The 15,332-nt window shown below is 40.0% G+C and overlaps 1 protein-coding gene across 1 annotated transcript in view; it reads right to left on the minus strand.

Moving 5' to 3' along the window:
* The window catches only part of LOC126346862 (eukaryotic translation initiation factor 1A, X-chromosomal), a 36,827-nt gene that overhangs the window by 14,890 nt on the left and 6,605 nt on the right, over positions 1-15,332 (minus strand). The window contains exon 2 of the mRNA XM_050002224.1: positions 379-462. Within this exon, the coding sequence (XP_049858181.1) occupies positions 379-462 (84 nt within the window). The remainder of the gene's footprint in view (positions 1-378; positions 463-15,332) is intronic.

The following is a 15,332-nucleotide window of genomic DNA, read 5'->3' on the forward strand; positions in this document are numbered from 1 at the left end:
ATTCCTCTTGGTTTTAGGACGAGAGGCAAACTCAGTTAAACTTTAAGCTTGCACACTGAGACAACTGGTTGGAGCAGTTATGCAAAAACAACCCTTCTCCTAGACATGCACTGATGTCTTAACTGGGTAACTTTCCTTATTAATAGTGAAACTTCCTACACGTAGGTATATATAGTAAGACTGGCTTGCACAATATTAACTATCAATTTCTGTAGGATACAAACAGAAAAATAAACACTTACATGACAAAAAACTTAACAGGTGTGTATGTAGGTGGTGGGGGCATGGTATGTGCATGCAGCCTCCCATTCCCACTCCCACAGCTCTGGCCAAATGCTCTTCCCTACTTTGTAGAACAACTTAAAATATTTAACTTACCTTGGCCATCTTCTTTGAAGACCAGCTCTCTTTTTTCAGTCTCATTTTCATTCTTTCCTCTCCTCCTATTTTTACCTCCCTTTCCTAAAAGCAAATTTAAAAAAAATTCAATTATATTGTCATATGTACAAATGCATAACTTTAAGACATAAACCCAAAGTATGGCTAAGGTAGGAAAATGTTTTGTGGGCCACAAACTGGCCACCAACTCAGTTACAATGACTCTGAAAGCAATCACTCATGTTCACAATTCACAAGTTACCAAACGGTCACCAAAAGGTATACAGCAGATTAAGGGCAACCTTAATGCAAACATCTGTTCTTACATAAGCAAAACAAACAGTGGTATCAAGGAACAGTGTGACAAACATGGGACAATATTTGTTGATCCTAACAAATTTTTAAATGACAATTGCTTGGGAAAGGATGGCATGCATTTAAACACACTAGGATCGTTAATTTTTTTTTAAAATGATTAAACACATCTGTAAAATCGTTAAGAACAAGGGAAACTAATACTGTGTGAATCGGTGAAAGTTCAACAAAAGGACTCAGTTTTCACTCAAAACTTCATGGTATTTCATTATCAAAATGTACTATTGCTATCCCACAAACTAAAAGAATTTCATATTTTGTAAGAAAACAAACACTTATGTATTACGTTTTACTAAACATTAGCTTCACAAAGAGAAACTTCATTTGGTATCCATTCTAAATTTTGTATTGGGTACGTATTTTTGTAGGAAATTTTATAAACATGGCAGTATTTACATTTGTGTTGAAAATGGCATGAATTTTACATGTATACATTACTTAGAAAAATTATCCGTACAGAAAGACAGCGACATAAATGGAAGTGAAATCACTGACGAAAAAACAGGTACAACTCGTCCGTACAGGGCACAAACTGGCGGTAGATAATAACATCATGTTACGCAACCTTGAAAATATATTACAGAAGACTACACAAAACAAACAGAAGAGTAATTATATTTAGAGATTTCACAATATTGGCTTTGCAAGTGAATCCAAGTAAAAAACTGTTTACTGAACCTCTTAGCAACTTTTGATTTAAAGGTTACAATAGAAATACCAACACACACCACAAAGAACTCAGCCACAGTCCTTGACCAAATATTTACGAATGTGCCCTTGAAATATCCAACACAAACCTCCAATATAGGTTTTGGGGACCATACAGCCCAAGAAATTAATATATTACCAGGAAAACAGCTTGGTTCAACAAAATACCTAACAACTACATCTAGGAAGTATTATGACCAGAACATACAACATTTTGTTCACTGTATGAATAAAAAACTTGGGAAGAGATCTATGAATGTAAAAATGTAAGTGATAAGTTCAACAAATTCTTAAATAGTTTTAGCGATTATTTTGAACTTTCCTTTAAATTAAAAAAAAAAAAAAAAAGGTCGCAAGAAGGGATTTAAAGATAAAGTGGAACACAACAGGCAAATAGTCCCTTCATAGCAAATGCACCAAACAAAATTAAAGCCACATGGGACACTCCTAAGACAAAAAACAGGAGTTAAATAGAAAAAAAATACCATAACATCAAACTGAAAGAAATCTCATCTGTAATATCTGATCCCCAGCAGATAGCAAATAATGTTAATTCATATTTTCCTGAGACAGCTGATATGCTGGTGAAGCAAAACTTTGTATGCAATATGCTGCCACTACAAATCAGATTAGAACTATGCCTAGCCACAAGTTTCTTTTCCTATACCCAACAGACAATCAGGAAGTGCTTAAAAAAAGGGAATCTAATATCAATATCTTCCTTTGGTACTGACAACATACCAGACCACATCATTAAAAAATGTGCACCCTTAGTTGTTAGACCCATCATTGGCATACCCAATAGCTCACTTTGTGAGGAACTCTTCCCAGAATAGCTAAAAATTGTACAGAAAAGGTGCAAAAATAGATGTAACAAATTATAGTGCTGTCTCTTTACAATCTGTTTTTTTCTAAAATAATTGAAAAAATCTTTTACAGTGGACTCCGAGTTCATTGAGGAGGGGGGCGGGGGGGATGACTTTTCTCGACTGCACAGCATGCTTTCCAAAAAGGTAAATCAACCAAGACAGCTTTTACTGATTTTCTAAATGAACCTCTGAGCACACTAGACGACATCATTAACCATAGTCTATTGCTTACAAAGATAGAAAATGTTGGTATCGGAGGCCCAGCCTATGAGTGGGTGAAGTCGTAACCAAACAGACAACAAACAGTTCAAGTCTTGTACAAAGAAGGCAAAAAAATTTAATTTCCCATCATTCAAAAAAACACTGTGTTAAATACAGCATTCCTCAGAGTTCTTGCTGTTTGTGAATGACTTACAACACCCAGTCCTAACTATACATACATTAAATACGCAGATTATACAATTTATATTATCAAAGGAATGATCCCAAAAGAGCTCCAAAATGAAATACAAAAAGAGTACTTCACATGTATCAGAATGGTTCGCAACAACCAAGTTTACAATAGACACGCAGAAAACAAAACACTATACATCTATACACACTACAGAATAAGCTGCCTCTACCTGCAATTACAGAATTGTTAGGCAAAATACTTTAAACTGTAAATAGAATCTAATTTCTAGGAATTTGGGTCCAAGATGACCTACAATGGCAGAACCACACACAACACCTATGTAGTAAATTAAATATCATTTGTTACAGTATTAAAATTCTTGCTGGGTGCACATCAATGCAGGTCATGCCCAAGCAAAATACTACTAAGATATCGTTGAATTTGCTGGGGAAATTCACCACTCAGCAAAAGCTGTTTCACTGCACAAAAAAAGAATTACAAGAGCCACTGAAGACAAAGCACCTGAATCTTCATGAAAGCCTTCATTTAAAAAGCTTCATATTCTTTGATTATCATGCCTATATGAAAACAGTAATGTTTATAAGGAAAAATCATAGATAACAACAGCAAGATTGCTAAAAATCATTTATACAACACAAAGGAATAATCAAGAGTTACATGAGCAACTTGCATGCGCAACACTGAAACAAAAAGGATCCCTGTAAAAACTGTACAACAAACTACCTACAAAAACTAGGGCAATAACTAGCTTGCATAAATTCAAAACTGCAGTATGTGACTACTTGCTGCAGAATTGCTACTACAGTGTTGTTGATGTTTTATCTACTATATAAAAGTGTGAAAAAATTTAAATAGTTTATACAATTAAGACCAAAATAAGAAATGTGTAGTTTTAGGGCGCAAAACTGCTACGATCAGAAGGGCCCATTCTGTGGTTTAGTGAAGAGTAAAAAACCTAATTTTAAATTAGTAGCAATGGGAGCAAAACTCTCAAAGGAGAGAAACTAAAAACAAAAAGAAATCCAAGAGAACTGCTAGTGGGAAGGAACTGCTTGAAATGACCGATGTCATCTCACTGACACTGATAAACTCAAGGATGCAATCGGCTGAGCATGTGCCATCTGCTAAAAGGGAAGATAGATCAAGCAACAGCTGTAAACGGGTGCTTAGTGGATTAAAATAGGGACACTGAAGTAAAAGGTGTCTCACCGTCATGGTTGACAGCAGTGGGGGGAAAGCGGGGGAGGATGGATGCCACTTGAAAGATGTCAATGGCTAAAAAGACAGTGCCCTATCCGCAGTCTAGTTACGATTACCTGCTCCCAACAACGAAGCCAAGAAGAAGAGGTCCAAGTACAGGGAAGAGGTTTTACACCCTTTAATTTATTATCAGGAAGTGTAGGCCAATGAGTGTGCCATAAAAGAGCAACATAGCGACATAAAAAGCTCTGTAGATCGGCAAAGGGAACCACGCGAAAGAAGATAGACTGCAGCCTTTGCCGCTGTATCAGCTGCCTCGTTTCCATGGATAAATACATGCCCTGGGATCGAGATGAATGTCACAGAGACTGCCTCCAAGTGGAGCATGTGGAAGCAGTCCTGAATCCGGTGGACAAGAGGGTGTACATGATAAAGAGCTTGGAGGCTGAGAAGAGAGCTGAAGGAATCCAAGCATAGAATATATTGTAGCCACTTATTGCGACAAATGTATTGGACAACCTGGAAAACAGCATTAAACTCCGCAGTACAAACCGAACACTGGTCGGGAAGCCAAAATCTAATAGGGGTGTCGCCAACAATATAGGCACTCCCAACACCACATGTGATCTTTGAGCCATCAGTGCAAATAAATGAGGCATCTTACATTTGTGTGCATAGAGAAGCAAATGCCCAACAAACTATAGGGAGGGGGTTACTATCCTTGGGAAGCTGGCAAAGGTCACGGAGGAGGTAGGTCCGGGGGCGAAGCCAAAGTGGTGCTGTACCCCCATTGGTCAAGGAAGTTCTAGGAAGTGTAGCACTTGACGGAAGCGGACTCCTGGTAGTAGTAAAGAGGAAGGGCGGCCTGCATACTCTAAATCCAAGGAGGCGTCAAAAAGAAGGGCATGGGTCAGATGAGCAGGCAAGGCAAGCCAATGACTAGCGTAACGACTCAGAAGGACAGCTCGTTGATTGGACAGTGGAGGTTCAGCCTTCTTAGTGTAAAGGCTCTTCACGGGGCAGGTGTAAAAAACCTCCGGAGGCTGAACACAATCCACGGTGGTGGACAGAGTCTAGACACCGAAGCGTAGACAGCCGTACAGAGGCATAAACTATACTTCCATAGTCTAATTTTGAGACCACTAAGGCACGATACAGATGGAGGAGGACCACTCTGCTCCCCAGGAGGTATCAACCACAACACAGAGGGTGTTGAGGAATCGCAGACAGTGAGCTGAAAGATATGGAACATGGGGAGACCAGCACAGTTTTCTGTCAAACCTAAGTCCCAAGAATTTGGAGACATCTGCGAACGGAAGCTCGACAGGACTTAGGCGTACGGAAGGCAGATAAAACTCTGTACGATGCAAAGAAATTTACAGAGACTGTCTTACTGGGAGAAAATCTGAAACTGGTTTCGATGCTCCACGAGTGGAGGCGATTGAGACATCCTTGAAGATGTCGTACAAGAAGGCTGGTCCGTTGAGAGCGGTAGATTGTAAAAGCGTCAACAGAGAGGGAGCCCGAGACATTGGGAAGGAGACAATCCATTATTGGATTTATAGCGATGGCAAACTGTACAACACTTAGTACAAAGCCCTGGGGCACCCCATTTTATTGGGAGAAAGTACGGGAGAGAGTAGTATTCACCCGCACCTTAAATGTGCACTCTGTCATAAACTCTCAAATGTAAATGGGTAACTGGCTTCAAAAGTCCCAAGAGAACAGTGTGCAAAGGATACCTGTCCTCCAACAGGAATCGTATGGCCTCTCCAGATAAAAAAATATAGCTACCATTTGGCGTTTCCTGAGAAAATTGTTCATGAGAATTGGAGAGAGCAACAAGATGGTCAACTGCAAAATGATGCCTATGGAAACTGCATTGGTCAGGTTTTAAAAGACTTAGGGACTTCAGCCACCAGCCTAAACGGCAATTTACCATACGCTCCAAAACTTTACATATACTACTCCTGAGAGAGATGAGGCAATAGCTAAAGGGGAGACGTTTATCCTTCCGAGGTTTTGGGGCAGGAACGACATAGCTTCCCGCCATCATCTGCTAAAGGTACTGTCAGTCCAAATTCTATTACAAAGGTGAAAGAGGAAACACAAAATACGGTATGATAAATGCAGCAACATTTGGAGGTGAATACATCCAATCCTGGGGCAGAAGAGCGAGAGGAAGAGAGTGATAGTTGGAGTTCCCGCGTAGAAAAATTGGTATTATAGCTTCTGAGATTTTGAGGGGAGAAAGCAAGATGTCGCCCTTCCGCTGCTCGTTTCTTCAGGAGAAAGAAGACTGGCGGGTAATTTGAAGAGCTCTAAATCTCAGCAAAGTGTTGACCCAATGAGTTAGTAAAGTCAACTGGGTCCACTAAGGTATTGTGCACGATAGTTAGCCCAGAGGTCTGGGAGAAACTAGACGGGCTGGATAACTGTTGAAATCGACTCCAAACTACAGCTGAGGGACAAAGTGTTAAAGGAGCTGGTAAAGAAGTCCCAACTTGACCTCTTGCTATCACAGATGACGAGACGGCATCGTGCACGTAACTGCATATAGTTGGCCAATGTAGGATGATGGCGGAACATTCGTCACGGCAATCTCGTTCCACCATGGAACTAGAGGGAGCTGGGGCAAAGGGGAGGCACGAGGTATTGAATGTTCCGTGGCTGTAAAAACAAATTCATTAACACGAGTGACCTGATTGTCGATGCTAGGAAACTGATGGTCATCAAATGTTGCTAGAGAGGATAAAAATGTCCAATCAGCTTGGGAAAACTTGGGCGCATAGATGGCAGTTATGAATGTAATCAAAGGACACATAGAAAATGGTCACTCAAGAGTGTATCAGCAAGAACGAACCATTCAAAGTGCCGAACTAGCTGAAGAGTACCAATTAAAAGGGCCAAATGAGGTAAGGTTGACGTTGAGGCAGAAAAAATGTAGCTTCCCAGTGTTGAGGCAAACACAATCCACTTGGTGGACGAGGTCAATTAATAGGAGGCCCCTCAGATAAGGACGCAGAAATCCCCAAAGTGTGTGGTGGGAGCTGACCAAGAAGATGAAGGAGATCGGCTCTTGCCATTGGTGCAGACAATGGACTGCACATGGTACAAAGAGAGAAGATGTATCCAGAAAGGAAAGACGTACAGCAACAGCTTGGAAGGAACTTGTTAAGGGGATTGGTTGACAATGGATAGTATCATGGAGAAGAATCATAAGCCCCCATGTGCTGATGCACCATCAACAGGGGAAAAATCATACTGGACTGATTGGAAATGAGGGAGGACAAAGCGATCATCAGGATGTAGCTTTAATTCCTGAGGACAGAAGATGACCAGGGAGTAGGATCTTAAGAGGATGGACAATTCTTCCCAATTGGAGCAAATTATGCAGGTATTCCTATGGATAATTGACACAGGGTGGACAGAAAAAGGAAAAACCTCACCACAGTTGCCGTCAACTGAATGACTGTAAGAGCCAGCGGCCGACAGTGTGGAACGGCATTCAGTCAAATGCAAGATCCTGATCCATAGGTTGTTCGGGGCAGCTCCTGCTGCCAGCGATCTGCTGGTTGATAGGCCTGCAGCAGTGTGTCTTTGTGGCACAGAAGACAGCTGAGAGCGAATACCGCTGGGTGGCACTGTAGAAGAGACATGCTGTGGCAGAGAAGGAGAGGAACTTTGTTTCTTATGAACCTTCTTGGAAGCAGGATGTTGAGATGAGGGAGGAATCAATGGCTCTGAGGTCAGGCAGTTTTATGGATGTCCAGGTGTCCAATTTTGGGGCCCGTGATTTAGAAGGAGCCGATGTAGGCTGAGCCTTAGAGTGAGCGGGTGATAGTGGGAAGGTGGAAAGGGTGATCTTTGGGCTGGCCGATCTGACGACCATGGCGCTGATTGTGAGAAAGTAAGTCTGCATGGCTACCTCCTTAGTAGGTCGAGGAGAGGTGAGGATAATGTTATATTTACCCACTGAGAGCACAGTGAGCTTTCTACTGGCGAATAACTTACAAACAGCAAAGGTAGACACCTTTTCCTTCACTCGGATTTTTTGAATAATTCGTTCATCTTTAAAAATAGGGCTATCTCTAGAGGAAGCAGCATGGTTGCCCAAACAGTTGATGCAATGAGGGGATGGAGGTGGACAATCACCCTAATGGGATCCCTGCCACATGTAACGCATCTGGCCATATTGGAACACGACCGGCTGGTAGGATTAAAACGCTGACGCCGGTAGCAATGTGCATGGTTGGAGATGTAAGGGCGAACCGAAATGATCTCATACCCCACTATAATGCTGGACAGAAGCAGAACTCTGTCAAACATCAAGAAGAGAATACAGGTCGCTACCAAGTCTTTGTCAACCCTTTTCGTCATGCGATATATGGCCGTTATGCCCTGATCAAACAGGTAATTTTGAATGTCCTCATTGGATAATCCGTCGAGTGATCTTGTATAAACCACCCTGTGCGATGAGTTTAACATACAGTGTGCTTCCACCTGGACAGAGAAGGTGTGTAGCAGTGTAGTTCAAAGCAATGTATGTGCTTGGAGGGCACTGTCTGTTTCTAACAACAAGGTGCCATTTTGTAACCAGGAACAAGACATGACAGGACCTGCAATTGCATCGACATCTTTCTGAATAATTAAAGGGTTGACTGTGGAAAATTCTTGACCTTCGTCAGACCGAGAAACAACTATGAACTTTGGCACTGATGGAAGAATTGTCTGTGGCTGAGACTGATCTAACTTTCTCTTGACGGCAGAAGTTGTAGAAGCAGAGGAAACCATTGTGAAAGTATTCCCCATGATTAGCAGTGTCTCCGACGGTGCCCTCCTTCCTAGTGGGGACCCTCTCGGAGGGCACTCCTGACTTAGGTAATTGCCCACACCCCCCGAGAAGTGGATGGAAGGACCAATCAGCACATTCAGAAGTTATCAGCTCGGGTAATCACCCCTCCCTGAGGCCGGTCTTTACCAGAGGGTACGTACATGTCCTACTCGTCTACCGGGGCGGGAAATTACGCGTTACCCCATCACCTGCTACGCATGGGAACACGTGGGTCGACCTTCAGACACGCACAGGTAGGAAAGAAAGAGAAAGGGAGGAACAAAGACTATAGTGGTATGGATAAAAGTAGTAGTTGGCTGCACGATGTGTGTGACACACACACACACACACACACACACACACACACACACACACACACACACACACACACACACACAGAGAGAGAGAGAGAGAGAGAGAGAGAGAGAGAGAGAGAGAGAGAGAGAATATGCTTTGTGTTATTAGTGTGCTATATCTCTATCCACACCTCACTCTCCAGCCATTGCGTATCCTGTTAACTGGCAATGCTAGGTGAATGTTAAGCACCCCACTGTTCCTGATTCTGACTCTTCCTAGTTCGGTGAAATGTATTATTTCTTTAATATTTGTTGTGTTTACTCTATACCAGCCATAATGAACACTACAGAGGCTAAGTGGCCTCATCATACCTAAACTAACACAAAAATCAACACTATGTACTCTACATGCATCTGAAAACGCAGAATGACACTAGTAGCTGGATCATCCCACTGCACATCGCACCACTAGCCGCTGCCTTTTGTGCTACAGAATTACCATTCCGTGTACAAACTGCTGTTAACACAACACAAATGTCTGTTTTTCCAGTGGTTCTGTGATTGGGAATCACGGACTACTGATGAATGATGTCAATTTGTGTTTAGTGATGAATTGCAATTATGTACTACCCCCAGATGACCATCACTGGCAAGTATGGTGGCAACTGGGGATGAAGACACATTCTTCTAACTTCTGGAGAGGCACAATGGTGTTACTCCTGGTGTTATGGCGTGAGCAGCCATTAAGCACTACCAGATAGGGTTGTAAAAACTGAGGGAACTGACAACACTGCCACCCTACATTTTCATGTGACAGTACTGTTGTGGCATTTTTCTACATGACAGTGCTTGTTCACACATGGCAAATACCACTATGACCTGTCTGCATGATGCTGAGGTACTCTTGTGGCCTGCAAGTTCTTCAGATCTGCCCCCAATAGAGCATATGTGGGGCTGCTTTGATGTCCCAACTGAATCAGTGCACGCATCCAGGCCAAAGAGGGTGCAACGTCATACAGGTAAGTAGGCTCATACTGCTAAGTTCTTTGTAAATCTGACTACTTTGTTATGACTGAAGTAACAGCACACACCCTCTCAACCAATGACATTTCATTTTATTCTCCCCTCAATTACTACATACTTTAATTTTTTTAGACAGTGTATACTAAAAATAAAGGTCAAGCTATGTTATAAATTGACTTAAATTGCTGCCAAAAGTGGTAACACTGCCCCTACACACATTGTTGTTCCCCCTCCCCTCTTATAAAAGTCACAACGGTAAAAAGACTATGTATGAATTAAAAATAGCAAAATATGAACGGTATGACAATAAATAATGAAACAGTCTCCTTAAAAGGTAAGAACAAAATAACAAATCTAGAGAACTATGTTTCCATTCACCATTTGTATAAAGGTGTATACCATTTTAAAACATCAACTTTAGCACAAAATTTTTGTAAGTGTAAATAAACTGCAACCATGGGCTAAATCAAATACTTTTTTCTGACTGTGTTGCTTGCTGTTCCAACCAAAAGTATGCAGGGAATATGTAATATACAAAGAGTAAGAGCCAGTAAAAATAAGATAATGAAAAACCTTTGGGTTGTTTTGACTGCTAAGTGAAATGAGAGAAAACAAGATTGTGTGTTAGTGTCAATTCCGAAACCCTTCCAAACTATATGATGTGCTTTTCTGCTGTCTACGATTTCTCGGATATAACACATAGCTCCACGTTATAGTGACACAAGAAATTAGTTTAAATTTCACTACCAAACCAGATGAATGTAACTGTTATTCCAGTTTGCTGACCATTATTTCTTTGAGCACACTGCACATTCTGACAACAATGACTACTTGAAAACATTGATATTCCTATCAAATCTCATCTCAATGGTTGCCAACATTGCCTCATCGAAGATTTAAGCAACAATTGAGGCTCTACACTCTATTTCTTGTCTCCTCTGATTTGAGGACAATCATTTTCAGAAAAAGAATGAAAAAGAGTCCTGGCAATATTGTGGATTTAGAAAGGAAGTGAAAGAGAGTCAGAAAATGAGGTGATGGAAGAGTGCAGCAGCAATAAATGAAAGCCACATGAGAAAAAGAGGTAATAATGAAAAGAAGTGTAGCTGTATTTGCTTAACAGTTGCAAGTAGTAACACAGATGCATATTATGTGACGTGACAGAACGGTTTGTTATGTATATTGACACTCTGTGGTTATAATTAAGCCAGAATTTGGAGCAGTTCCTAACTATATTGCTTTAAAACACATATTTGCTGATCTCTCATTGGAAATTGTTGACATATCCTGTTTTATTATCATCAGACCCCAAAGCTGCTAACACTTGTTCTAAAAATACATAAGTAATGACACGTGTCACTGTTCTAGACTCTTGTCCAAAATATATTACAAATAATTTAACAGATACAAGCACTGAGGACCATGGGAACCAAACAAGTTAGCACTCACTCAAAAATATGTGAGTGTGATCCTTAATTAGGCTCGCATGCATCCTCATGGCAAGGAAACTACGAACACCGCTTTACCAGGCTGAAACAGGGCTGCATTCTGAGCATTACTAGGCAAAATGGGATGAAACAGGGCAGGGCAGCTAGAGTTTACAAATTTCTAAACAATACCATTTTAGGACAAAAGCTTGGTACCGTTGTCTTCAACCTATACAATTATTTAAACAGCGTGTTGCTTTACTGAGTATGGTCTTATTGCAAGTGGTGTGGCATAGCATTCCTCTGACCCTTCAATTGGTTTAGCTCATCCTGATGTGAACTATTGTTTAATTTTTACTTGGAATAGTGCAACTTGGCATTTCTCACAATAAATCACTGACAGATGTGAGAGAAGCAATAGTCGCTTCATCACCAATTTAAGTGGGGCCAAGCAAAGCCTTGACAAACAAAGCTAAACAAAAAAATTGTGAGTGTAAGGCAAGCAATGACGAAAGCATTAAACGAAGTTAAGAGCAAAATTTCGTCAACTGGTCTGACAAAAAATTGAAAGTAGTTTTTTCTCTCTGTTTTCTTGCATAAAGCCAGTAATAAGCATATGGAAATCATATGGAAGATGACAAGAGAACAAGCCCAAATACTAAATTGGTTTACCAAAATTGTTTCAATGTGGATGATTACAAAAGTTCCCCATTTCAAACTGAGGTAATGCTGAACTGGCAGTTACTGAAACTACAATATCAGCTAACATTGCTCAAAACCAGAAAGGAATTTGAGTCAAAAGAGGTTCTTCACAGATAGTGAAAACTTGCTTCCCTTCGAGCAGCAGTTTATTATGGGTCACTAGAAGAATGAGGTATGTTAAGCAGCCAACAGATCATTGTGTTTTCAAGAAGGACTGGCAAATAGAATTGCAGAATTGTGGAACATTTCTTTCACTTACACTGTACGTTTGCCTTGGAGAACAAAAATATCCTCTAAAAGGATTGACAGCGATTCCACAAACCAAGATCTTTCGAAACTGAGTTGATCTTTTTTGTCCACAGGATCTAGAACACCTTCATAACAGTGTCCATGTTGATTTCATTACTTTCAGAATGCATTTGATGCAGCTGTCCAGTAACTTAGCGAACAAAATATAATCCTTTCGACTAGTGGACCAATACAAGACTGAATACAGAGCTTCCTAATAGAGAGAATATACTACATCATTCTTAATGCAATGAAATAGATATGAAAGCAATTTTTGGAGTACCTCAAAGGAGTCTTATTATTATTATTATTATTATAGCCATCATCGTGCCCAAAGACTTGTTTGATGCAGCTCTGCATATTAACTCTGTCCTGTGCTCCCTCTAAGATTTTTAACCACACACTTCCCCCCAATACTAAATTGATAAGCCCTTGATGTCAGAATGTGTCTTATAAACCGATCTGTTGTTCTAGTCAGGTTGTGCCACACATTATTTTTCTCAGTTCTATTCAGGAACTAGTCATTAGTTACATGATCTACTCATCTAATCTTAAACATTCTTCAGTAGCACCCCATTTCTAACACTTAAATCTATATTTCACGTCTACCTATCTTTTCTGCTTTAAAAACGCTTTTCTTGCCATTGCCAGTCTACATTTTATATCCTCTCTACTTCAGCCATCATCAGTTACTTTACTAACCAAACGAAACACGTGGTTAATCAGTAACCTGGTAGAAATATGAGTTTTGTGGATTTTCTGGTAAGAAACACTACAATAAACTCTCAAAGGTATTGCCAAACTCTGCACAACCTCAGAAGAGCAATACAAAACAAGCTCAAGGGAAAGTTGGGCTCAAAGATCTTGCTGATTCATGACAACGGCCGGGCCCACACGGCAAATGCCACTCGCGAAGTTCTGGAATCTTTTAAGTGGAAGTTGTTTCCTCATCCGCCGTACAGTCCTGACCTGGCACGGAGCGACTTCCACTTATGAAGTGGAAGTGGTTGACTATGCAGCATTTTGATGACACACAGCTTCAAGAAGAGGTAACCGCGTGGTTAAAGGCGCAGGCGACCGAATTTTACAACGAAGGAATTTCCAAGCTCGTCCATCGCTATGATAAGTGCCTTAATTTAAATGGCAACTATGTAGAAAACTAGTATTGAAGTGTGGCTTTCATCTGTATATAACAAAAAAATTTCCAATACTTTATTTATTTTTAATTCCAAAACATAATGTATTTTGTGGATAGCCCTCGTATAATATGACGAAGTTACCAAATACAGCAAAATCTAAAAAATTCTAGAAACATTAAATGCAACTGATCATGCATAAATACACAAATGCCTACATGTGTAAAACCCACAATACAGGGCTTTAGGCGATTAAAAAACTGAATTAGTAATGAACAGTGGCAATTTAAGAACGAAGAGGAAAAAATGAATGAATGTGGAAAGGTGCCGGGGGAGGGGGGGGGGGGGGGGCAAGAAGCAGCTGTTAATGTTCAGAGAGTTGTAAAATGTTGGGGAGCAACAACAGATTTACATTTGCTCTGGATGTATTAACATGTTCCTTGTTAATGAATAATATTGTTCTCAATTTTCCAAGACAGTAATTACCTTATTTTTCTGAACAATTTTGTGAGTAAGTTCAGATATTATGCCACATAAAGAAAATGTGCAACACAGAGAAACAGAATTTACAATGAAAATGAATCACAGCAATTATATTGCTGACTGCCAAACTTGTCCATGGAAGACTGGAAACAAACACGTGACTTAACACAATGATATGACAATTGAACAGATGAGACAGCGTGATGAACCTATGTGTCTGGTTGTTGTTAGTTGGTTGGTTGCATGTTCCACTGACGAATCGCACATTACAGTAGCCATTATGATGTGGAACATGTCAAGTGCACAAGCAATGCACATATGAAACAAGATTTTTTTTAATATGTTCAAATACAGAGTTAAAAGATTAATATTTCTATTATTTACCCCTTTCCCTTAAATGGCACAAAATGCATATACTATATTTATAGATTTATTTATTCCTACTCAAGAATTCATCTGTGGTACAGAAGGAATTGTCAAGGAGATACGATTTCAATTTATTTTTGAAGCTATTACTGCTGTCTGACAGACATTTTATTTCATCTGGTAATTTGTCGAAAATTTTTATAGCAGCATATTTTACCCTTTTCTGTGCCAAAGATAGGTTGAGCAAATGATAGTGTAAGTCTTTCTTTTTTCTGGTATTAATCATGAATGTCACCATTGTTTTTAAACTGGTCCATGTTGTTGAGAACAAATTTCATTATTGAGTCAATGTACTGTGAGGTTGTATTAAGAATTATCTTTTTTTTTAAAAAAAAAAGATGCCTACAAGATGTGCAACTATGAACCCCACAAATTATTCTAACCACTTTCTTTTGAGCAGTGAATATTTTGTCTAAATGTTGAGTTACACCAAAATAATATTCTGTATGACATCAGAGAGTGAAAGTACGCAAAGTATGTTAGCTTACTTATTTCTATATCCTCAAAACTGGCAATTATTCCGATTGCAAAAGTTGCTGAACCTAGTTGCTTTAGAAGATCCAAAATATGAATTTTCCAACTGAGGTTCTCACCTATATGTACACCCAAAAACTTAGTATGCTCTACCCTGTCTACTGACTTAAATTAGGTGTCAACCACTAGTTTGCATTATGCTGTTTTGCGTTATTACACTATAGTACCATACAGAAGAAAACAGCAGTTAAAGGAGTACAGGGGCTCAGTAACATGAGCAAATGAGAGAAAAACTGGG

Source organism: Schistocerca gregaria, chromosome 1, assembly GCF_023897955.1.
Source record: "Schistocerca gregaria isolate iqSchGreg1 chromosome 1, iqSchGreg1.2, whole genome shotgun sequence".
Lineage (NCBI taxonomy): Eukaryota > Metazoa > Arthropoda > Insecta > Orthoptera > Acrididae > Schistocerca > Schistocerca gregaria.